A 24,925-nucleotide genomic window follows, 5' to 3' on the forward strand; every position below is an offset into this window, starting at 1 on the left:
AACATGAAAAAAAATTTGAGTACGACGTTTCGCTGGTAATGATGACGTCACCCTGCTGCTGCTCTATATAAGACCGGGAGCCAGAGCAGAGCCTCACCATTCTGGCGAATTGCCCGATGATGCTGGATGCAATTACCAGCGAAACGTCGTACTCAAAAATTGTAAATGTTGTGGTTTCACGCTTCAACACACCGGTGGTCTAAAGCAGTGAACTATTTGTCTTCTGTCAACGTGACACTTTTTGCTGATTGGCCGTGTCGGGTGGTGGAGGGTTACGACACATTTATAAATAACGCAATCTAAACCCAAAAACGTTGATTATGAATAATATTGGTCGCGAAAGCCTACGTGTTAAACCACCGTACGAGAAATATATTAAGACATGAGAAACACCAAATAAGAGATGGCAAACATTTGATGAAATTAGACAAAATAATCATTCAATCGCAATGCAACCAGGATTCCTGATGAATGGCTGTGGGCTGAGTGATTTCACCATGACATGCCTAACACACAATGTGTCAGAAACCTACTTTCTGTACTGTCTTGGCAGAACCTTCTTTATCCTACGGGCAAGTGCCTTAATCGAGTCATCGACCACCTCCGAGGTTAAAAGAGAAACCAGCATATGTCACAAGAAGAAGAATGTCTCACAACACCAGCAGAAGGGGGAAACTACGTGTGAATGCATTGTCTTGAGTAGGGCGTTATAATTACGCAATCCTGGGGAGACAAAGATAGGTGGCAACCCTAGTGGCATGAGGAATCACCTGGCCGGGTGGCGCTACAGTAATCAACTCGCCTGTTGAAAGTTGTCAGTGCCAAATCCTGGGTGGGGAGTTGACTCTGCCTATTCTTCTATGACTTATCACAATTGACTTTGTGAGAAGTCAACTGTGATCACCCTAGAGATAGACTTGCCCCATCCTATGAAAAGACTGTCAAAGAAACGGAACGGACGCCGAGTCATTGGCAGGAATAAATGAGTGCCCAATGCACGCGTTTCTCAGAGAAATGGCAGCGAATCACCTGGCTATCCCGGAAGCCACTGAACATCAGCCGCCTCACCTCACCACAAAACTGTTATCAACCGTTGACTTTGAATCTCCATAAACAAGACAAAGACTTGCCCCCACCCAGGGAATGTGACCTCAAAAAGTAGACGATTCCGTGAAAAAAAGCCAGGACGGATGACAAGTCAGCCTGCGGGAGCGCGTGGGAAGAGTGCACCTGATCCACGAAGCTGATGGCATCCTGGATGTTGAGTCGGTGATAAACGTCCCAGATCTCGCTCTTGTTCCGCCGGGCGGACTGCCGCATCAGCAGGCGGCTCAGGTGCCGCTTGTCAAACTGCTCGAACCTACGGCGGCAGCAGCAGCGGCGGCAATGGCAATGAAAAAACCGTGCAAGCACCACCATCACGACCAGAATGAGCAGTGGCAGAAATATGCCGGTGTACGACGATGATTCCATACTTCTCACAACACCCAAGCGCCTGCAGTGTACGGGCACTCTTCAGAATTGTTCCTTTCCCAACGCGACGATGATTCCACAGAGGAGGCATGGCAGTGAACGTGGGTTGCAGGATGAATTGGTTTCATTACGGCGACTTCGAAATTGCCATCCCGGAGCGCTGAGCAAGATTGTATACAAAATATTACACTGTGTTCATTACGTCGCCATCCATTATTACAGCCTCCGCAACGTAAGCAAAGATTTTTCATGAGACAATACAGTCATGTATTTAAGCAGAAGACAAATGATACGCATTGAAATAACCATTATCCATTATTGAAGAAGGATGTGTAGACAGCAGAGGTGGTGTGGTGGTTAGAGACCTCCGATTAGCATGGTTGGCTAAGTATGGTGCGAAATAAGTTCAACATTCATACATACAGCACCTGGCTGTGGCCAATATTAGCGGTTATATTTCAACACATACTGGGCAGGATGAAGACTTTGTTTAATAAGTGTCATTCATCTAGCCCTCCACACGTCTGCCATGGTATTGTTGATGCACATCTCCTTGAGATTTAAGAGTCCCAGGCGATTACTAATATCTGGGTGCGATTACGAAAAATGCTTCAGCTGAGTGCCGTTGAAGAACACTCAAGCTTCTGAAATAACAACAAACTTGAGTATGGTACATAAGGAATATGTTGTCAACATTTCAACCATGCTGTCTAATTATAATACTGTCACGCTAGATGACAACATTACAGCCGATCTCTCTCGTGCTCCCAGGGTGGGCCACTTTACTCCAGTGACCCGGGTGCTGCTCAGAGGTCGCAACCGGGTACCCGATACCCGTACCCTACCGATACCCGTACCCTACCCGATACCCGTACGCTACCCGATACCCGTACCCTATCCGATACCCGTACGCTACCCGATACCCGTACCCTACCCGATACCCGTACGCTACCCGATACCCGTACCCTACCCGATACCCGTACGCTACCCGATACCCGTACCCTACCCGATACCCGTACGCTACCCGATACCCGTACCCTACTCGATACCCGTACGCAACCCAATACCCGTACCCTACCCGATACCCGTACCCTACCCGATACCCGACCGGGTAAGGGTAGCCGGGTATCGGGTAGGGTACAGGTACCCGTTTGCGACCCTGGTGCGGCCGGGTACGGGTACGGGTAAGGAATCAAAACCCGTTTGTGACCTCTGGTGCTGCTGCAGGGGACACCTGCTGCCCCGCCCCCTCTCTCCCCCCACCTCGTCTCCCCCCCCCTACTGCCGAGGCCTATATAACCTCGTATCACGGCAGATCTCTCGCCTACTTCAGCAGTTTCTTCTTGCTGTGGTTGTCCCACCTGATGACGATTGCTTGTGTTGCGATCAAAACGTCGTGGTCTATTATTTTTCTACCTATGTGACTTTACCAAAAGAACCAAAAGGTATGTATGGATTCCTTACCTAAGTGTTCATTTCTCACCATAGTCATCTTACCTTAAACACACTATTTTGTCCTCTGGATATGTTTGCCCCCCCCCCACCGTCATAGGGATGTGTAATTTTCACCACTGACTCAGGCCTCTAAAGAGAAGATTAGCACCACCTCGATGATCATTTGAGCAGGAAGTCACTTTGACTTATTTTTCGTCCACGACCTATCCAGCCAGTCGCTGCTATGGTCTGTGCGCTAGACTTACCATTGGTTGGGAGCAAAGTTAATATCTCGATCGGGGGTCGACTCAGCCGATAATCCATCTGGAGTCAATAAAACCGCCTCCACTTTGTGGTATTGAACAGTGGTGATCATGTGAAAATACGGGCCCTTGCCAAGGTAATGTGGAATTTTAAAAACTGGTCCAGAAATTGCTGTTTGAGCAAGGAGGCACATTCATTTACTTTTGGATTTATCTTATTCGTATTCTTCGGCATGTGCGCGTCGCTGATAATACAACATCTGTTGCCCATCGCTAGTTGTGCTGAAAACGTGATACTGGGCCTTCTCCATGAACTCCTGCAGTCCAACAAAGCCGTTTGTGGCAGGGAGTTCCAAGATTTTGACCCAGCGACGGTGAAGGAGCAGGTTGGTACATCGCACAAATGCTGTGAAACTGCCTTCCTGTGGGCGTCGAGGTGCCATACCCTGGCTCGCCAGGAGAAGGCAGTACAGCAAGTGCACTAATCACCATCTGTTTCTCTCTTTCCGGGGATAGAGTGTTGCCCCCTCGCACGCATGGGTTTTCTCCAGTTGCTCCGGTTTCCTTCCACTTGTATAATAAAGACTCATTCATTGAACAAAGATATTTTAGATAAAAAAAACACACAATGTAGAAGAACCCTCTTGAAAACAGTCCAATGACTCAGTGTGGCTTTCCTGGATAAATAAGTAAAAAATAATACTTTAATTATTAGTATAAACGTCCAGGTGTGCCGCTGGTAGTGAAGTCACTCCACAGTCACGTGCTGCTTTAATCCATCTCCCCTTTTCTGCTGATCCCTTGTGTGTGCTTCCAATGTCTCAAAGTCCTTTTTCATCACCAGTTTGTTCATCAGCTATTATTCACTGGGTCCACCCAAAGCTGCATCCACTGCACAAACCATGCCAGATGCGGATACCTGATGCACAAATGGAAAGTTACAAAAACTCTCCAGTGTGCGTCTGTGGTCATCCAGAACAGACCGCACAAGGTATAACGACGCAATGCCCAATCCACAAATACGAAGGAGACATCACAGCGATGATGATGATGATGATACACCACTCCGCTGCTCCTTACGCGGTTGTCTCGCTTGACCACCTGGATGTGAAATGATAGTTGTTGCTCTGCATCTACATCAGCCGTACGAAAGAAGATTCACTTGGTTTCCAGAAAGAAGCAGCACAAAGAAATCAACTCACCTGATTCTAAATGTGCTCTAGTTTTATTCTGAGCCGAGTAGCCTCCTATTGTGCTAAACGGAACACTGCTTCTCGTTGACGGACACTATTACTGGTGTGGACTCGAGTCATGTGACTTGGACTCGAGTCAGACTCGAGTCATGAATTTGATGACTTGCGACTCGACTTGGACTTGCATAACAATGACTTTGTCCCACCTATGAGATGTGGACTCGAGTCATGTGACTTGGACTCGAGTCAGACTCGAGTCATGAATTTGATGACTTGCGACTCGACTTGGACTTGCATAACAATGACTTTGTCCAACCTCTGACTATTAGCATCGTGCAATGTTATTATTCTATCTTCTTTTTTCAGAACAGCCATCGAACTGTCTGTAATTGGATGGAATCTGTCATGTGCAGCTTACAGTATTCTGACTGGAAAATGTATTCACTGCATCCTAAATGCATTAACTTTATGAAATATAAACGATACCACAGTATGCATTTTTTACCACTGTTTACAAGTAAGATACTTTTCTTTTAGCTCCAAGGACATGTACATTTTCTATCTATTGTATCAACTTTCCCAAAAAAAACTTGTCCTTCATATTAATGCCACTTATTTACATAGAAAAGTAATTTGGAAACAGATTAATTGCTTCTGGTGTGGTGTGTACTGATTAATTCCCATCATAGGAATACCAAATGGTGTTATGTGAGAACGTTATATTGTTTATTAATGTAATCAAACACCTTTACGTCGTGAACATTTGTTCGAATTTATATCTGCATGTGCTCCATTCCAGTAAAGTACTTTTATTATCAGTTCAATAGTGATTTAAAGCTTTCGTGACTGGAGGGATTCATATTCTTGGTTCTTTCGGTAAAGTCACGTAGAAGAGAAATAATAAAATAATAATGAAAAATTAATAAAACAATAAAATTCTCACATACAAAGAATTTTATTGTTTTATTTTTATTATTCTATTATTTCCCTTCTACGTGACTTTACCGAAAGAACCAAGAATATAGTTCAATAGTGCCCACGTGTAAATAGAACTAAGATCATAGCTCCATTATGTAGGAGGTCAAAACACGCAGATTGTTGTGTATTTATGTGCATTGATTTGTATCATTATTCCATGAAACTATCGTGGTGGAAAATATTAATAACTAAAACAACGTGAGACAATGCAGTAAATAGATTTACGTAAACACCCACAAGGCACACAAATAACACTCCTTGCCATCTCAACAACCAGTGCAAAGAAATAATCTCAGCGTTTTTTCTCTGACCAATGTTCCAGTTTGTACACACAGAACTGACTGAGTTGTGTGGGTGCACAAGTCCACTCTGCAGAAAATTGCACAATGCCATGATTTGATAATTGTCCAACCATTGAAACTGCTGACCTATCTATCATAAGCTAATTAAGAGATACATGTGGATCTGGTAAATGCCAGCACAGAGCTTTGTTGTGCGGTGTGAGTGCTGAGCAGGTGCATGAAACTTTACTCAAGACTTTTGTACAAAAACAAAAGGTCAAAATGCGCGCATTCAGTAATTCCACAGAGATACAGTGCTCTGACCCAGAATGTGACGGAGTTCAATAGGAAACCAGAGTTTGTAAATACACAGCAACAATTGATTAGCACTAAGTAAAATAAAAAATAAAATCACTATGATTATTCAAGCATGATGTGATTCAAGCACAAGTATATAACAAATAAATGATGCTATAAAATATTTTATTTATTTTACCGAGCAATGCCCACTGAACTAGAAGCGAACCATCCACAACTGCCAGCTCAACAACGTGGCTTACCACGTGGTCATTTATAGCAGACAAACACTCTAAACAACAACTCTGTGGTTGTTAGGAACAAATTCCACAACCGTGTTTCCTCACCCGAAGTAAAACAACATCTTGAAGTGGAGAGGACACGTGAATTGGGATTTCGCAGTTCTATCAAATGCATCGGAGCCCCGCGTGAGAAGGGAGGCGTTGCTTTTACTCACTTGTCCCTCCAGTAGTGATGCCCGTACTCTCCAGCCACATCCTCGACGGCCGCGAGAATGTGGTCAAATGCCTACATCAAAAGAAACCAGAGTGGAAACGTAAAAAAACAACAAACTCCCAATTTTTTTCGATTTAAAGCTTTCGTGACTGCAGGAATTCATCTTCTTGGTTCTTTCGGTAAAGTCACGTAGAAGGAAAATAATAAAATAATAAAAATAAAGCATAATAAAATCTCTGCCTTCTCAACATACCTGTTCTCCACCTGAAGACGGCTGCTTGCGTTGTGGCCGAAACGTCGTGAGAATTATTTTATTATGTTTTATTTTTATTATTTTGTTATTTTCCTTCTAAGTGACTTTACCGAAAGATCCAAGAAGATAAACTCCCAATTGCTTCGCTGCATTTGCCCAGAAAAAAAGACAAAGGACGTCATGGGGAAATGTAAAAAGTCATCAATATTTCTGTTTGATGTTGAACAGGACCCCATCATTTATTTGGAATGCTCTTGCCAATAATATCTGGTTACCCAGCAGCGTTTGTCTAACAAGCCTGGCTCTGCCGATGAGACTGAACCTATTCAGAGTTTGCTTGCTGGAAATATTACGCTGCTGCAAAATGCTGGTCTGGAAAGTAAAATCGGGTGCAATATTAACACATTCATTTTTATTTATACGTGAAGACAGAGCAGAGTTCTGCTTATATTTTTTCATGAGTACATCGACTGATATCGATTACTATGTTCACATCAGCCACATAAAACTGTGCTTGCAAGAATCAATTCCTCTACTTTCAATTCGTTTTGGCTGCAATCGGTTCACGGCACCCGCTGCTGCCACTGAAGTCAGCTACATTCACCAGGATGGGACAAGAAAAAAGTAAAGAATCGATTTTCTTTGAACAAATCGATGACTCGCAACGGAAGGGTGGGAACTTCAATTACAGGTTTACATTTTTAGGCGAGTCAAGGCTCAAACTTGCCCTATTCGAAAATGACACCACAAATTATGCAATTTGGATCACAAAACACAGTCGCAATAATACTGGCAGATGCATTCCTCCCAGAGGTCGCTCTTGCATATGTGACTATCCTGGCCTATTGAATTCTCACCTGAATAAACAAATGAACTAAAAATAACTTAGTGGAGGCCAATAGCAATCCCTTTTTTGAGGCCGAGTTGACTTTGCATGGACGTACGTACGTTGAACTTCTTTCGCACCGTACGTACGCAGCCCACCATGCCGATCGGAGGTGCGGGGGAAGGACAACAAACTAAACACACAAAAAAAACTTGGGGGAAGTCCAGGAATGGCCCAGGTACTAATGGTAACTGATGTATATAGCAAGACATTGCTTAAATCCAAATACAAGCTTTGTCTTTGTATATCTCCCGTAAGCTAAAGGTCAGCGTGCAGCTCTGCTGTTATTTAAACTCATACTGCTGATGAAGGGTCTATATTAGAGAGATCACTGGAGAGCACCTCTGGAAGATATTCGGCCTACTCTTCCATCCTGACCAGATATCACGGAGAAGCGGGGAGTACCCACAATTTACCTCACCACACGCGGTCTGGCAGGTCGACAGAGTTACCGCGAAGATTCCATCTCTCGTGCCGACAGTTCGAAACGAACCACCGACCTTTGTGTTGCAGGTCCAGTGTGCGAGCCATTACACCACGTTATAGTCCATATTGACATTTGTTATATAAGAACTGAAAATACCACGTCTCTTTTTTGGCAATCATTACAAGCACTTGCCCCAGAAGTCTGCACAGCTCAATAGGAGCTCTTTGTGCATGAGTCTATGTGTAAGTGTGTGTGTATGCGAGTTGTGGGGAGCGGCAGTGCAGCGGTTAGCACGCTGATCAAGGAAACCGAAAATCCGAGTTCGATTCCCGCTCACGGTCAACAGCAGTGACAATTATCTGAATTGGTCCAGGGCCTCTCCTAGGTCGACTCAGTCTTTAATGAGTACCTGCTTCGATGTGTAAACATCGCCACTTGCGACACAAAGGCGGTCGGGCCAGGCGCTGGCCACTCAGCCCTCTGTTATGCTGTGCCGGCCTTCATAGGTGCTGCTCGCTAACTGCACTTGCCACACAAGTCCGTTAAGGCTACACGGGGGTATCTTTTGTCTTTGTGTTTGGGCAAGGTACTCTCTCGTGCAGCTCCTCGGTCAGCGTCGGCTCTCGCTCCTCGCTCCTCTTCACCTTCAGCCACTTGACGAGCGGCTTGATGGTCAGACCCTGCAGACACGGGCCGCACCACATAAAGACCCGCCGCTGACTTTTCGACGATTAGTCATAACCTTCAGCCCGTTGTTAACCGAACGCTGGATGTAGGTCTCGTCACGCTGACCATACTTTACCGTGCTGGTCATCACGCTGTACTGACCAGCAAGGTGAAGTATGGTCATGCGGTTCGTTTGACCATACTTCACTACGCCGGTCAATGTAAGATAGCGAGGCGAGGAGAACGAAAACATATTGCCGGTTTGATGGTTGTAGTGCGCTAACCACTGCACCACAACTCCCACTACATTATAAGAATAGGATTTTCAACCTTTTTTCTGGCAACAAAACTGAAACCTTTATTACAAGGAATCATGTCTGCATTAACCACAATACTTGTGGTCAGAATGCAAACATTGTCAATAATAAACGCATTACCAATGCAAACAACTGCAATGTGCAAGTGAACAAGATGTGTTCGGTGCAGTTGCGGACTTTTGTGATACGATTAGGATAAGGTTAAGCAATAAACGTTCTTTTTTTTTAAACTGAGAACTACTTTCACAGTGTTCAAAATTGCATTAGCAGATATGAAACATTTACGCCCTTTAAAAAAAGTGTCCCATGGAACTTCGTTTGTTTTTATGGATTGTATTTTAAAATGTGCTATCCACTACCTGTTAACAGATGCACGTATATACAGTGCATGTACAAGTCACCAGTTGACATTTCAAATACTACTACAGGACGACTTAGCAGTTCAAGTGTTACATCACAATAAGTGTGTGCAGTACACTGGGGGAAATAAATAAAAATAACACACATTTACCAGATCTCTGTATTGGGTCTCACCAGTTTAACTATATCATACAGGGTGCTTAAAAAACATGTTAACACTTACCGGGTACATGGGACTTGCGTTTTAAATAGAAAAAGAACGGATAATACACTGTAACATTATAACAAATGTATGTTAATAGATTTTAAAAGTCAAAGAGTCTCCACTTGTTCGCCATCATTGTCAACACACGCCTGGAATCATCTCCAGGTGGTCTCCAGAGCCCGGAGGCACATTTCACGTTGTATTGTTGCAAATTCTCAAAAGTGTTTTTTAAAAAAAGCACCCTGTATTAAGCCTCGCACAATTTTTTTAAAATGCGTTCGTGATTTTTTTTATTCAAGAAGCATCAGCTTTCATCTGCTACTATTGGACGTGTTGTTAAAAAAAACCATCCCTGGCAAGTGAACCGTTAAATGCCGACCGCTTGCGTTGAATAGCGTCTGTGGTATTTAAAAGGCAAACAGCAGCAGCCAGCGCAACTGTTGGAGAAAGTGGGGGAGTCAAGTGCGGTGTTTCATGAGAATGAAGGTAAAGATAAAAGTGCAGGGGTGACTCGAGGCTCCATTGCACCGCCACTGAAGCCTCCCACTTTCCACTGATATTTTTCCATCTCCTCCGAAATGCCCAAAGAAAAATTATCATTAGGTGCCATCGTGGATATTTGTGGGTAATAGTTGAATGACAAGGATGTACTCTTGACGCAACAATAAAAAAAATCCTTGCAAAAGCATTTTATGAGATGATAAGTCTTGAAAAATGTGGTACGTAAAATATTAGTTCATTGAAGTGTGTTGATATCAATTCGTATGTCAAAAGAATAACACAATACATGTGATTTGAAACATTGTTCCATGACTACTTAGACATTTTTACGTGATAAAAACAAAGTACAACTTTACCGGTAGTGACAGGGCACATTCTATTTTTGGTAAGTCATTGCGTTTGTGCATTGCGCGATGTTCAGCAGCAGCAACATGATTGCGATACGTGCACTGAATCCGTCCACACTCTGCCGGTGAGACTTGTAAGAGCCAAAACCGATCCAGAGTTTATTTGCTTAAGCCATCTTATAAAAAAAACACACAACACCAAATTCTTCCCCTTCTTTAAACCCTGGAAGACCTAACACTTGGCTTCTGTCCGTGGAGTTTCTGCCCCCCCCACCCCGCCCTCCTTGTATCGCGGTCGGCGAGATGTTAACTACCTCGCCTGGTATACAGAAGGTCGTTGGTTCGATCCCGAACCTGTCGCCTCTTGTAGATTTCGAGTTTGCACGTCTGTCTCTCTCCCTTGTGGTCGTGTGGATTTTTCTGTGGGTCCTACGGTTTTTCCCCTCCACATTTATACTCAACGTGCGTTAAGACTATTTGGCTGCTCTACATTTCCACATGATGATAAGCCGACTTGCTTGAGCTATTATTTGTGGCCAGGTAGCTTCCAAACAAAGAGCCACATAGCTTAGTGGGCCTTACCTGGTAAAATGTAAAATTATTAAATTTTAGTTTGCACGGTGCTCGTGTTGAGTTGTAATAAAAACTATTCAAGGAACGAAACAGGAGGATGTCTCCACAAATCTGGCTGTCGCCGGATGAAGCTAGTTGTAATTAAATGTTGTGGCTTTGCTCTCCAAAACACCGGTGTGCTGTACTAGTAACGAATTGCCCACGTTCTGTTTACGTGACAACCCTTACTAGTTGGCTGTGTCGGTTGGTGGCGGGTTTAACGACACATTGATATATTTACGCGATCCAACCCAAAAAAAAAACCTCTACGATGGATGAAATCTGTCGCGAAAGCCGACTACGTGTTCAAACGAAACTGGACCCCTTGCCTGCACGATGACGGTGAAGAAGACGACGATGATGGTGGCGCTGACAAAGAGGCGCTTCTCGGGCACGTGGCCCTCGTCCAGGAGCGCCACGAGCGCGAAGGCGACGGCGCCGCGGAGGCCGCCGTACGACATCACCGCCTGCTCGATGGAGCCCAGCGGCACCATGCGGAAGCGGTTGAGCAGCCAGGTGAGCGCCACCACACCTGTTTGGCGGCGCGAGCAGACGCAACGACGGCAAAACGACGACGATTGCGGCAGCGGCGGCCGTTCGCCGCTCGGCGGTGGTGGTGACGTCGTCACGGCGCAAGTCCCGTGCCAGGCAAGAGGGCCCAGAGGTCGCAACCGGGTACCCGACACCCGTAGCCTACCCGATACCCGGCTACCCGTACCCGGCCGGGTATGGGTACGGGTACCCGTTTGCGACCCTGGTGCGGTCGGGTACGGGTACGGGTAAGGAATCAAAACCCGTTTGCGACCTCTGAGAGGGCCACGAGATAGACCCAGGTGGCATGAGGTCGCTGCCTGAGGTGACTGGCGGATGCACCGCCTGTGCTCCCCACTGCACAAACTTGCCGCGTTTTGGCCGCCGGCGCTCCGCTCTCGTTGTGAGCACAAATGTAACATCCGCGTGTCATTGCCGTGATCGTTTGCACTGGACGCATCTAAATTTCGATTTAAAGCTTTCGTGACTGCAGGGATTCATCTTCTTGGTTCTTTCGGTAAAGTCACGTAGAATGGAAATAATAAAATAAAACATAATTAAATAATTCTCACGACGTTTCTTATAATTTTATTATTATTTTATTATTTATTATTTCCATTCTACGTGACTTTACTGAAAGAACCAAGAAGATGGACGCATCTAGTCGATTTTTCACTTGCACAATTCCATGCACGTTTTGTTAACTGAAGGATTTTACTTGCAAAGATGACTGGATAAATCCATACGTGCTCAATTCCGGCCATCATTAGTACAACATAAATCCAATAATCCGTGTTGATATGGGGGGGGAGCATATCATGGATCTTGTAATCACAGCGCACCACAAAGATTAGTTCTATATGTGGAAACATTTTCACTCTGATGCGGCGTGCAGTGGATTATGGAATAAAGAGCCACACAATTGCATTAATCCGCAAAAAATGTGCGGATTACCGGGTAAGAACGGTACGTGACTAGCGGGTAAATTAATCCGTGATAAATTCACGGATTACAAGGTTAGGAGTTTTCCTAAGATCCAAATGGTGCAAATCTGCCATTTGGGTTGACGTTAAAGGATTTTTGTAAAAAAAAAAAATTGATATCCAAATTAAAATATGCAAAAAAAATCCTACTCAACAAATCATGCCAGCACGGTGATTCTGTGCGAGATAAAAAAAAATTCCTGCAGCTCCGCTCTGCGTTTGCACCGTTCACTTCTACAGATCATGGTTTGCGTTGCGCGAATAGTTTTTAATCCCCCGCCACGTGCCGCCGATCATAGGGATTCACGATTTTTGCATCACAAATTGGCGGATTTGGTCTGCAAGAGTGTAAAGATTCAAACGTGTCAAAATTCAATAATGTTAAAATCTATACATATTGAGGAACGTCCCGATGATCATTTCATGTTAGCAGTACTGTTAGAGAATTAGTCACGTACAATATAATTAAGAGATATATTCCTCCTGCCGTACAGCAGCAGTCACAGACGCTCATAGGCAAACAAGAGCCTGCAGAAAACTGTCAAATGTTCGCGTAGGGAATATCTCACTGAAGCACACAGACCTTATTGCATTGCTCGGTTTTCAGAGCCACAACTAAACGCGGGAGGAAGCGTTGACCTTTGAAGTTTATGACTTCACCATTTTCAAGGGCAAGCTACCAGCAATTGCGGAAACCGCATCGCGACAGACCACAGAGAGGTGGCTGGGAAGCAGACGCGTTGAAAAACACCACTGGCGGGGGGGGAGGTGGTGGTCGGGCTTTTTATGTCTCTCACCTGCTGCACAAATGGGAGTCTTACAAGCAGCGACTTGAAAGTGGCATTGTGCTAAAAAAAGTGCACAGTTCAAGGCTGACATTTCAGTTGTTTTCCACCTCCCAGAAGGCACCCGTGGGTTTTGAAAGTGGTTACTTGATAAATATCAGCCCGATTATGCAGCGAGCATGACCACGACATGCACACTGAGGTTAATCATTTCAAATGTGAAAATTAAACCAAAGAAGCCAATTATATAATGTTGGTGAGCAGTGGGCATGGTATTCTGCCATGAGATGGGCAAAAACACGATAACCCGAACTGAGGAAAATAATATATATTGCACGTGTTTGATATAACTGTAATTTAATAATAATGCACAGGCCTTTGTTAATCCACTGCTGGATGAAGCCCTCCCATGCTATGTCGGTCATGGGGGTTGTCTGAGCATGCTTCACAGTGGCTTAGCGATCGAGTGTGCGAGACCTAATTGCACTGACCGTGCTAGGGCCCATGATCAAGAGAGTCTCAGGAACATAGCGACGGATTGGGTAAAACAAAAAATGGACTCGTGACCCCACTGAGCTCCATGGCCCACATCAACCACACTGCACTACCGATACCTCACCGACCCTTACGGCGACGTGCGGTCAAACAACCCCCTCATAACTGGCACGCTATAGTGACGGATGCATCCTGCGGTGGATGAACAAAGGGCTGACTTTGTGTTTATCGCTGAGCAGCAGCCACGCCGCGTGACGAGCCACACCTGTGGGACCAGTACAGACTGGCCCAAGACGTGAACGACCTTGTGACCCCTTATCAATTATCAGAGACAAGGAATCAAGTCAATAGAACTTCATTGAGTCTGAATTGGAATGAGGCTGTGGACTTCGCACCAATGCATTTGAGAACAATTAAAAGAAGAAACGTGTGACGTTTTTTATTTGATTTATGTTATATTCACACGTTCTCTCGCCAGATGTAAACATAAGAAATTAAAATCCTGCATTGCTGCTCATGATACATTCTGACTCTACGTCACATTCAGTGAAGAAAATAAATAAACAAGCGAGCAAGCCACCACAATAAGCGAGGCACTGCTTGTGAAAAGAATGGAAATGTGGCACTTATTGAGCACTCGAGGTCAAAGGAACTTGTGTATATAATGCATAGAAGTTGTGTAAATGTGCACAGCAGTGTCAGCACAACTGTGACACGGGCTTCCAATTGGCAGTGAGAGGCATTGCCAAGGCACTGCCGATTCCAGCACCAACACTGAAACATTGTTAGAAGAACAAAAAAACATCGTGAAAATTATTCCCTGTAATAATTATTTGTTGCAAAGTAATATTAAAGGTATACATTTTAAAAAACACACACCAATATAGACTGTACCAGATTACGAATGTAGCACGCACACCCCAACTTGCCGATGAGAAATGAGCCGGAATGCATGCGATTTCTTGAGATCTCAGAAGCTATTGTTGTTCTTAACTACGCTCCAATGTCTATGCTGCCTGCCTTCGCCTATTCAAATGTAGAAGAAGCCGCATGTGGTCAAATAACCTCCACAACCCGCACAGCAACAGGAGGCCCTTATCCAGCAGTAGATTGGCAAAAGGGTCGGTACATACACGTATACACAAACACACCCAACTTATTATCGAAGTAGGTGGGAAGCTAATTTTGGTTCTAGATTTGAAGCATTCGTGACTGCAAGGATTCATATTCTTAGGTTTCTTCGGTAAAGTCACGTAGGTAAAAAAATTAAATTTAAATTAATAAAAGTAAAATAAAAATAAAATAAAAATCACGACGTTTCGGAGGCAACACAAGCTACCGTCTTCAGGTGGAACCGTCACAGCACAATAGCTGTATCAAGTGAGTTGCAGTTGTGGTGATTGCTACATTGGAGAAACGAAACGAAATATCTCTGATCGTGTCAGCGAGCACAAGTCAGATCTGAAACACGGCAAAACTGATTCTTCCGCCATTGCCGATCATTGCTACAACGCTGTGGGCTCTCATGAAATTGTCTTTTCCGAGACCAAGGTGCTCTGCAAGCCTCCTGGCTACCATCAAAGGTTTGTACACAAGGCCATCCAAATATACAAACACAGACATAATTTCAACCGTGATGATGGGTACAAACTTAGTAATCATTGGAAAGATGTTATTAACCATGCAAAAAAGATTTAACTACACATATTTGGAGCATTCCTGGCAGCGATTTCAACCGCACCACCTCTACATAACAAAGGCTCAGTCAACCATTCTACACAACAAAGAATCATTTCCTGGCAGCGATTTCAGCCGCACCACATCTACATAACAAAAGGCTCAGTCCCATTTACACGCACCTTTACATCAGCCGCACCTAGTTTACACAACAAATGCTCATTCTTAACAGCGTGCTTCAGCTGCACCGAACCACACAAAAATAATATTCAGGGCCTACCTTGGCTCCTCCCACCCTCAACCAGTATATATACAAGGACTGTTTTCTTGGAATTTCTCTCACTTGATACAGCTATCGTGCTGTGACTTTTCCACCTGAAGACGGAAGCTTGTGTTGTCTCCGAAGCGTCGTGATTGTTATTTTATTTTTATTTTACTTTTATTAATTTTTATTTTTTACCTACGTGACTTTACCGACAAAACCTAAGAATATGAAGCTAATTTTGGATTTATCGGAAATGTATGACTAAAGATGCACAAGCGTAACATCACACCTCCCCAAGGATATATGACAAATCTGTTGTGTAACTTTGAACTGGTCTTGGATCACACACAAACAGAGCAGTTAGTCATCCTCAGGGTCAATAATAATTGGTTTTATTTGTCCACGAAAGGCCCCACCGTGCCATATGACTCTTTTTAAGGAGGGTCCTGCATTGCGTTTTTAGTTGAAGATGTTTTCAGACAATTAATCATGAGTGTTCATTATACACGTGAGAGGAAACCGGAGCACCCGGAGAAAACCCACGCATGCAAGGGGGCAACACTCTATCCCCATACAGATAGAAATAGATGGCGATGAGTCCACTTGCTGTGTTGCCGTCTCCTGACAAGCCAGAGTATGGCATCTCTTCGACGCCGACGGAAAAGGAGTTTCACGGCGTATGTGCGATCCGCAAACACTCGCATCCACAGTGCCGGATTATACACCACGTGCGTAACCGCCACACCCCAGCCATAACCGGAATGATCTGGTCAATGGGAAATTTTTTTGTCGTAAAATTTGAGCCAGTTCGCATTGCCTCTTTTATCATAAGCTTTCAAACGCTGACATTGCTGCCGAGGACTCGGGAGTTTTCCAGACAAAAAAACATGCATGCACACATACAGATTAGCTGTTTATATTATAGATTAATATCTCAATTTAACATCCAACAGTGATATAAAGGTGCCCCCGGGACACGCCTGCATCATCATCACTCACACATCTCTCTCGCTATCAAAAGATCTGCTCTGCATGCATCACAATGGAGATTGTTCGTCACCACGGACACTTGTGCAATCTGAGGTGAGGGACATTTAGTTTTTTATTTCACTACGGTTGCTGAGCACAGCCCCGAAGGCCCCAAACGTCCAGCAGCCAGCCACAAACAGTACTCAACCGTTAAAGGTCAAATAGTTAATACGCTTCTTGAATTGAGCAACATTGTAAGATATTCTTCGGGTCTTTCGGTAAAGTCACGTAGATAGGTTCAAAGAAAATAACAAAAAAAACTACGACGTTTCGATCGCAACACAAGAGGTTGTCATCCTCCTGATGACCCAAACAATATGAACTCCTGCAGTCACGAAAGCTTTAAGTCAAGATTTAACATTGTAAGAGCTTGGGAAAAGAGACCATGGGAATTGCAACGTTGAGCGGTGTGAGGGGAGAAGCAGAAAGAGAAGTGTTGTGACATGCAGTGTGGTGGGTAGGTGGGCGAGTGAGTGAGTCGATGAATGAGTGGGTGAGTGTGTGGGTGAGTGAGTCGGAAGGTTAGCGGGCGAGCGGGTTAGTGAGTGAGTTTAACAAGTAGGCTTCCGCGACCAGAATTATTATCATAATGGAGGTTTTTGGGTTAGATCGCGTAAATATTAATGTGTCGTTAAACCCCCCACCACCCGGCACAGCGAAACATGAGGATTTCTCCACAAATCTGCCTGTTGCCTGATGATGCGAGTTGTAATTACTGGCGAAACGTCGCACTCGAATTGTTCACGGGAACACTAACCATGGTAATAACGAAAAAAACAAGGGGATAAGGCGGTGACTGACCACCCAGCAAATGAGTCGCTGGAATGATTCACTGAGTGCTGGGCCATCAATCAACGAGGACTGCTTTACGTTCAAATGTATCCCGTACAGTACTTTTAGTGTCAGGTGGGAAATGGGTGCTCCACCGCAGATATAGCAACGATGGCTGAATGAGCGACAACCACGGCATGAGGACGAGGCTGTTAGTGGCATATGGATTGGGGAAGCCAGCGATGGATTGGTTAAATCTCGTTCATTGCAATGGGGGCGCTTGCCGATCTTCAGACAACGAGAAAGCTTCCCCAGAGCAAACACAGCATTGAATATTGAGCATCAATGTGCTGAGGAGACGGCCAAACCCTGGCAAAAGTCTCAGAACTCATGAACATTTACAATCGGCAGTGGTGCTGCACTAACTTAGCTGTTTGCTTCGCGATTAAGTCTGGAGATCCTACAAAACCTTAATTATAAGAGGTAACAGCCGGTCAATACGACCTCGTTGAGTCTGAATACGAATGAGGGCTAGAGACTTACTATCGATGCATTTGAGAACATTCATATAAAGAAACCTGAGGTTTTTAAAATGTTATTTAAAGCATATTCACAAGTTCTCTACGGATGTAAATATATATAAATATAAAGCCTGCGGTGCTACTAATGTTTCATTCAGACTCTCCATCACATTCAGTGAAGAATATTAATAAGCCAGCAAGCTAACGCAATAAGTGAGGCTCTGCAGTGACAAGGATGAATGTGGCACTTGTGCAGTGCCCAAGCTGAAAGCAACGTTTGTATACAATGCACAGAAGCCGCGTGTAAATGTACACAAACGCATAGCACATGTAGGCTTAAACCAGTAACCTCACATTATAATAACAGGTTATTGAGCGGGGACAGTCGTTACATAGTTTTGCATGATCTGACATTAAACATGTTATAAAGCTTGCGAGTGATGTTTTTTAGGTTGTGTGGTTTATTTTGAGCAGTACATGTGCACATACTAGGCAGTAATCGTCCGCAACATTGTGGTTTGGGCTCACTGATCTCAAGAATTCTGCTTGATCCATCTTGAAAATTAATTGACAGATATTTTGGCGTTTGGGAGAAAACTATTTACTTAAAAAAACAGATTTATCTCTACAAGGTTGCTTTTAGGCTATTTGAAGAAGGCATACTTGTGTCTACATACATATGCTGGATATCTGTGAAAAATGGAGCTTCGGATCTTGTCGGATTTCTCCAGGATAAATAAAGATTCCGACATTCACACATTTTTTTGGGTAAACATTTCAATGCTGGCATCGTTATGGAGCCTTCCTTCATAACCACTTTGTGCCGAACCAGAACCCATACCTAACAGGCAGGGCTCTTGCCATTAAACATCTGGCAGTTCATTGGCATTGGTTCAAGAAAAACTTTACTGCTAACGAAACAATGAATGTCAAAACCGGCCCAGAGTTTCCTTGCGTTGAACCAATGCTGCTGAAATGATGTACACTCCCAGAAGGCCTGTGTGTGTGGCTGATGGGATCTGTTCAAATATGTGTTTTACGTGTCACATTACAGGAGGTGGGTATGCAATAGACAGACATTAGCTGGGCAGCCCTCCCTATGATATTCTGTATATAGAGCATATGTATCAATAGGCATTTGGGACCCCAGCAAATAATAATAATAGTGTTGGCTGGGGAGGGGGGCATTCCTTCCTATCCCCCATCACCATTATCAAAGGGAGAAACTTTCCCTCGGCCTACATTGTCTTCAATGTAATAACGTTAACTTATTGCCGTGGACGTTTTGCAATGTTTTTACTTGAGCCAGACGATACATCAAAAACATTTTCTTTAATCAAACAGGTAGCTGAAACGTTGACCAGAAAGTTACGTCGCCACGTACCCGGCACGTTGCGGGATGAATTCATAGGAATCGGTTGTAAATGCACTCACAAAACAAACAAGTGCATTTGAAATATATATATATAAAAACATGTTCTTGTAATTTTTGGGGTCTCCCTGAGAGTTTTTCCCTGAGATGGCGGTACCCTCTTTGCCCCATCCTCGTTTTTGGCGGACGAGGGGGGGGGATCTGTATATATCTGTATCATAACACGAGGAAGAACTTGGTTGAGTTAAGTTTTTGGTAAAATACTGCAGGTCACTTTCTGTCACGTGTAAAATGATTCCCACTTATCTTGAAATCAAACGGTTAATGCCCCGAGATTCTACGCGAGGGTGTTACAATAATGGAGGATAATGAGAAGCAGCTGACACCTTTGCTGCTCAGATTTACAGAGAGATTTCTGATCAGACACCAGGAGAAGAGGGCAGAGTAAAGGAAATGCTGATGCACTCTGAGGAAACCCAGAAAATTGGATTTAGAATTGTGTAAAAGAGTAAAAAACGAATTATGGGATTCAATTAAATTATTTTCGATAACAGGTGCGTGATTGGTGGCGTGCAATGATGGTTATAATTGCACTTGAGTTCAAATGCTCTTAGCAACAATGTACCCAGCTATATTCTGCCACTCGTAGCTGCCGATTTGCCCAATAAATTATATGTCTGGTCGTGTGACAGTGCTAGGGAATATGTGGAAATCTAGAACAAGCACAGCAAACTAACATTTTGCACCTTAGAAATAATCAAATAATAATAATTGCCACTTTCAAGCGTTGGCAGTAAGGCATCTTTCTTCTGTCTTTCTGATCACGCTCCCTCACTCCCACTCACTCTCTCCCCAGCAATGTAACGTCTCTCTTGATGCCATCTGTTTCTTCAGAAATCAAACCACAGTATAAAATTCAACCTTTAAAGTATTCTCGGTTCAGCTGTTCGTGATGTAGCCATTTTGGCCGTCATTCTGCCAATTTTTGATGGAATTATGGGCTCTTTCATACAAAATCCGAAAAAAATCGTCCCTCACAAAAACGCAACAATTCTGCCCCTTCTCTTGCCAGAATTGTAGAATGGCTCAAAGTCAGCTGGGCTAGGGTGGAACCATCATCATTAGAACCACTTCAATTATAGTCAACACCATCATCATCAACATATTCTTCTTCATCATGGCCATCATTGTTGTTTTTAAGTAGTGCGAAGCTGTCTTTCGCTGAGCGCTACAATAGCAAATCACAGTGGAGGCTCAAGAAACTGTCACACACATTACTGTGTGTGGGTGGATGTGTGAGACGGTCCAAAGCCTGATTGGTCGGCTCTGTCCATTGGCGGAGCGAGCATGATGAAGTTCGTAGTAGCATTCTTTGGTTCTTTTCGGTTAAGTCACGTCTAAAAATAAAATAATAAATCAAAATAAAACAACACATTACCGTTTCGATTGCAACACAAGCAATCATCATCAGGCATAAAAGAAATAGCAACAAAAATCTAACTGGAAAACTATAGACCGACATACAAGCAGACAGACATCACAACGGCACACATAGAGAGGAGTATACAGGCACACGGAAATTAAATAACCTAGTAAAATATTGAAATGTGATGTAATACAACACAGAGAGTCGGTTAACACACAATTAACGCATGGCCTGGTTGACTACGTGTTTCAAAATTTGCTAAGTTAGAATTTTAAGTGTGAGCAACAAATATCTAACTAGAAAACTATAGACAGACATACAAGCAGACAGACATCACAACGGCACATAGAGAGAGGACACAAATCGGCTGTGTGAGCAACAAAAATCTAACTAGAAAACTATAGACAGACATACAAGCAGACAGACATCACAACGGCACACAGAGAGAGGACACAAATCGGCACAAAGAGATGGTCGTTTCTGTGACGGTCCCTTAAATATAGAGAGGAGGGGGAGGGGACGGGGGGAGGGAGAGGGCGGGGAGATCAATGGGTGCACGCCAACGTACTCCTATTGTAAGTGAGATGATAGACGCGGCACAGGAGGCAAACCTGAAAATTAGGACAAACGCGGCACGGGAGGCAAGCCTGAAAATTAGGAGACAAGCACACGAAAATTAAATAACCTAGTAAATTATCGAAATGTGATGTAATACAACACAGAAAGTCGGTTAACACACAATTAACGCATAGCCTGGTTTATTACGTGTTTCAAAATTTGCTAAGTTAGAATTTTAAGTGTGAAATTTCAAGGAGAGGACACAGGCAGAGAGAACAAATAGCCAGAAAGAAAAAAGGATAAGTTTAAAACTTCCCCGTAGAAGTGGTTCAATCTTAATTTGGGAGCTTTCGTGACTGCAGGAATTATTCTTTGGTTCTTTTCGGTTAAGTCACGTCTAAAAATAAAATAATAAATCAAAATAAAACAACACATTACCGTTTCGATTGCAACACAAGCAATCATCATCAGGCATGCGTTAATTGTGTGTTAACCGACTTTCTGTGTTGTATTACATCACATTTCGATAATTTACTAGGTTATTTAATTTTCGTGTGCTTGTCTCCTAATTTTCAGGCTTGCCTCCCGTGCCGCGTTTGTCCTAATTTTCAGGTTTGCCTCCTGTGCCGCGTCTATCATCTCACTTACAATAGGAGTACGTTGGCGTGCACCCATTGATCTCCCCGCCCTCTCCCTCCCCCCGTCCCCTCCCCCTCCTCTCTATATTTAAGGGACCGTCACAGAAACGACCATCTCTTTGTGCCGATTTGTGTCCTCTCTCTGTGTGCCGTTGTGATGTCTGTCTGCTTGTATGTCTGTCTATAGTTTTCTAGTTAGATTTTTGTTGCTCACACAGCCGATTTGTGTCCTCTCTCTGTGTGCCGTTGTGATGTCTGTCTGCTTGTATGTCTGTCTATAGTTTTCTAGTTAGATATTTGTTGCTCACACTTAAAATTCTAACTTAGCAAATTTTGAAACACGTAGTCAACCAGGCCATGCGTTAATTGTGTGTTAACCGACTCTCTGTGTTGTATTACATCACATTTCAATATTTTACTAGGTTATTTAATTTTCGTGTGCCTGTATACTCCTCTCTATGTGTGCCGTTGTGATGTCTGTCTGCTTGTATGTCGGTCTATAGTTTTCTAGTTAGATTTTTGTTGCTATTTCTTTTATGCCTGATGATGATTGCTTGTGTTGCAATCGAAACGGTAATGTGTTGTTTTATTTTGATTTATTATTTTATTTTTAGACGTGACTTAACCGAAAAGAACCAAAGAATAATTCCTGCAGTCACGAAAGCTCCCAAATTAAGATTGAACCACTTCTACGGGGAAGTTTTAAACTTATCCTTTTTTCTTTCTGGCTATTTGTTCTCTCTGCCTGTGTCCTCTCCTTGAAATTTCACACTTAAAATTCTAACTTAGCAAATTTTGAAACACGTAATAAACCAGGCTATGCGTTAATTGTGTGTTAACCGACTTTCTGTGTTGTATTACATCACATTTCGATAATTTACTAGGTTATTTAATTTTCGTGTGCTTGTCTCCTAATTTTCAGGCTTGCCTCCCGTGCCGCGTTTGTCCTAATTTTCAGGTTTGCCTCCTGTGCCGCGTCTATCATCTCACTTACAATAGGAGTACGTTGGCGTGCACCCATTGATCTCCCCGCCCTCTCCCTCCCCCCGTCCCCTCCCCCTCCTCTCTATATTTAAGGGACCGTCACAGAAACGACCATCTCTTTGTGCCGATTTGTGTCCTCTCTCTGTGTGCCGTTGTGATGTCTGTCTGCTTGTATGTCTGTCTATAGTTTTCTAGTTAGATTTTTGTTGCTCACACAGCCGATTTGTGTCCTCTCTCTGTGTGCCGTTGTGATGTCTGTCTGCTTGTATGTCTGTCTATAGTTTTCTAGTTAGATATTTGTTGCTCACACTTAAAATTCTAACTTAGCAAATTTTGAAACACGTAGTCAACCAGGCCATGCGTTAATTGTGTGTTAACCGACTCTCTGTGTTGTATTACATCACATTTCAATATTTTACTAGGTTATTTAATTTTCGTGTGCCTGTATACTCCTCTCTATGTGTGCCGTTGTGATGTCTGTCTGCTTGTATGTCGGTCTATAGTTTTCTAGTTAGATTTTTGTTGCTATTTCTTTTATGCCTGATGATGATTGCTTGTGTTGCAATCGAAACGGTAATGTGTTGTTTTATTTTGATTTATTATTTTATTTTTAGACGTGACTTAACCGAAAAGAACCAAAGAATAATTCCTGCAGTCACGAAAGCTCCCAAATTAAGATTGAACCACTTCTACGGGGAAGTTTTAAACTTATCCTTTTTTCTTTCTGGCTATTTGTTCTCTCTGCCTGTGTCCTCTCCTTGAAATTTCACACTTAAAATTCTAACTTAGCAAATTTTGAAACACGTAATAAACCAGGCTATGCAATAATTGTGTGTTAACCGACTTTCTGTGTTGTATTACATCACATTTCGATAATTTACTAGGTTATTTAATTTTCGTGTGCTTGTCTCCTAATTTTCAGGCTTGCCTCCCGTGCCGCGTTTGTCCTAATTTTCAGGTTTGCCTCCTGTGCCGCGTCTATCATCTCACTTACAATAGGAGTACGTTGGCGTGCACCCATTGATCTCCCCGCCCTCTCCCTCCCCCCGTCCCCTCCCCCTCCTCTCTATATTTAAGGGACCGTCACAGAAACGACCATCTCTTTGTGCCGATTTGTGTCCTCTCTCTGTGTGCCGTTGTGATGTCTGTCTGCTTGTATGTCTGTCTATAGTTTTCTAGTTAGATTTTTGTTGCTCACACAGCCGATTTGTGTCCTCTCTCTGTGTGCCGTTGTGATGTCTGTCTGCTTGTATGTCTGTCTATAGTTTTCTAGTTAGATATTTGTTGCTCACACTTAAAATTCTAACTTAGCAAATTTTGAAACACGTAGTCAACCAGGCCATGCGTTAATTGTGTGTTAACCGACTCTCTGTGTTGTATTACATCACATTTCAATATTTTACTAGGTTATTTAATTTTCGTGTGCCTGTATACTCCTCTCTATGTGTGCCGTTGTGATGTCTGTCTGCTTGTATGTCGGTCTATAGTTTTCTAGTTAGATTTTTGTTGCTATTTCTTTTATGCCTGATGATGATTGCTTGTGTTGCAATCGAAACGGTAATGTGTTGTTTTATTTTGATTTATTATTTTATTTTTAGACGTGACTTAACCGAAAAGAACCAAAGAATAATTCCTGCAGTCACGAAAGCTCCCAAATTAAGATTGAACCACTTCTACGGGGAAGTTTTAAACTTATCCTTTTTTCTTTCTGGCTATTTGTTCTCTCTGCCTGTGTCCTCTCCTTGAAATTTCACACTTAAAATTCTAACTTAGCAAATTTTGAAACACGTAATAAACCAGGCTATGCGTTAATTGTGTGTTAACCGACTTTCTGTGTTGTATTACATCACATTTCGATAATTTACTAGGTTATTTAATTTTCGTGTGCTTGTCTCCTAATTTTCAGGCTTGCCTCCCGTGCCGCGTTTGTCCTAATTTTCA

General features: G+C 43.3%; 1 protein-coding gene across 2 annotated transcripts in view; it reads right to left on the bottom strand.

The window, feature by feature from the left end:
• Nucleotides 1–24,925, bottom strand: part of LOC144936907 (sodium/hydrogen exchanger 3-like) — a 127,416-nt gene that overhangs the window by 23,181 nt on the left and 79,310 nt on the right. For both annotated transcript variants that reach the window (XM_078864122.1, XM_078864121.1), the window contains exons 7-10: nucleotides 11,279–11,481; nucleotides 8,532–8,621; nucleotides 6,377–6,447; nucleotides 1,231–1,360 (exon numbers count right to left, since the gene is read on the bottom strand). In XM_078864122.1, the coding sequence (XP_078720248.1) occupies nucleotides 1,231–1,360; nucleotides 6,377–6,447; nucleotides 8,532–8,621; nucleotides 11,279–11,481 (494 nt within the window). The remainder of the gene's footprint in view (nucleotides 1–1,230; nucleotides 1,361–6,376; nucleotides 6,448–8,531; nucleotides 8,622–11,278; nucleotides 11,482–24,925) is intronic.

The sequence above is a fragment of the Lampetra fluviatilis genome, chromosome 17 (genome assembly GCF_964198595.1).
Source record: "Lampetra fluviatilis chromosome 17, kcLamFluv1.1, whole genome shotgun sequence".
NCBI lineage: Eukaryota > Metazoa > Chordata > Hyperoartia > Petromyzontiformes > Petromyzontidae > Lampetra > Lampetra fluviatilis.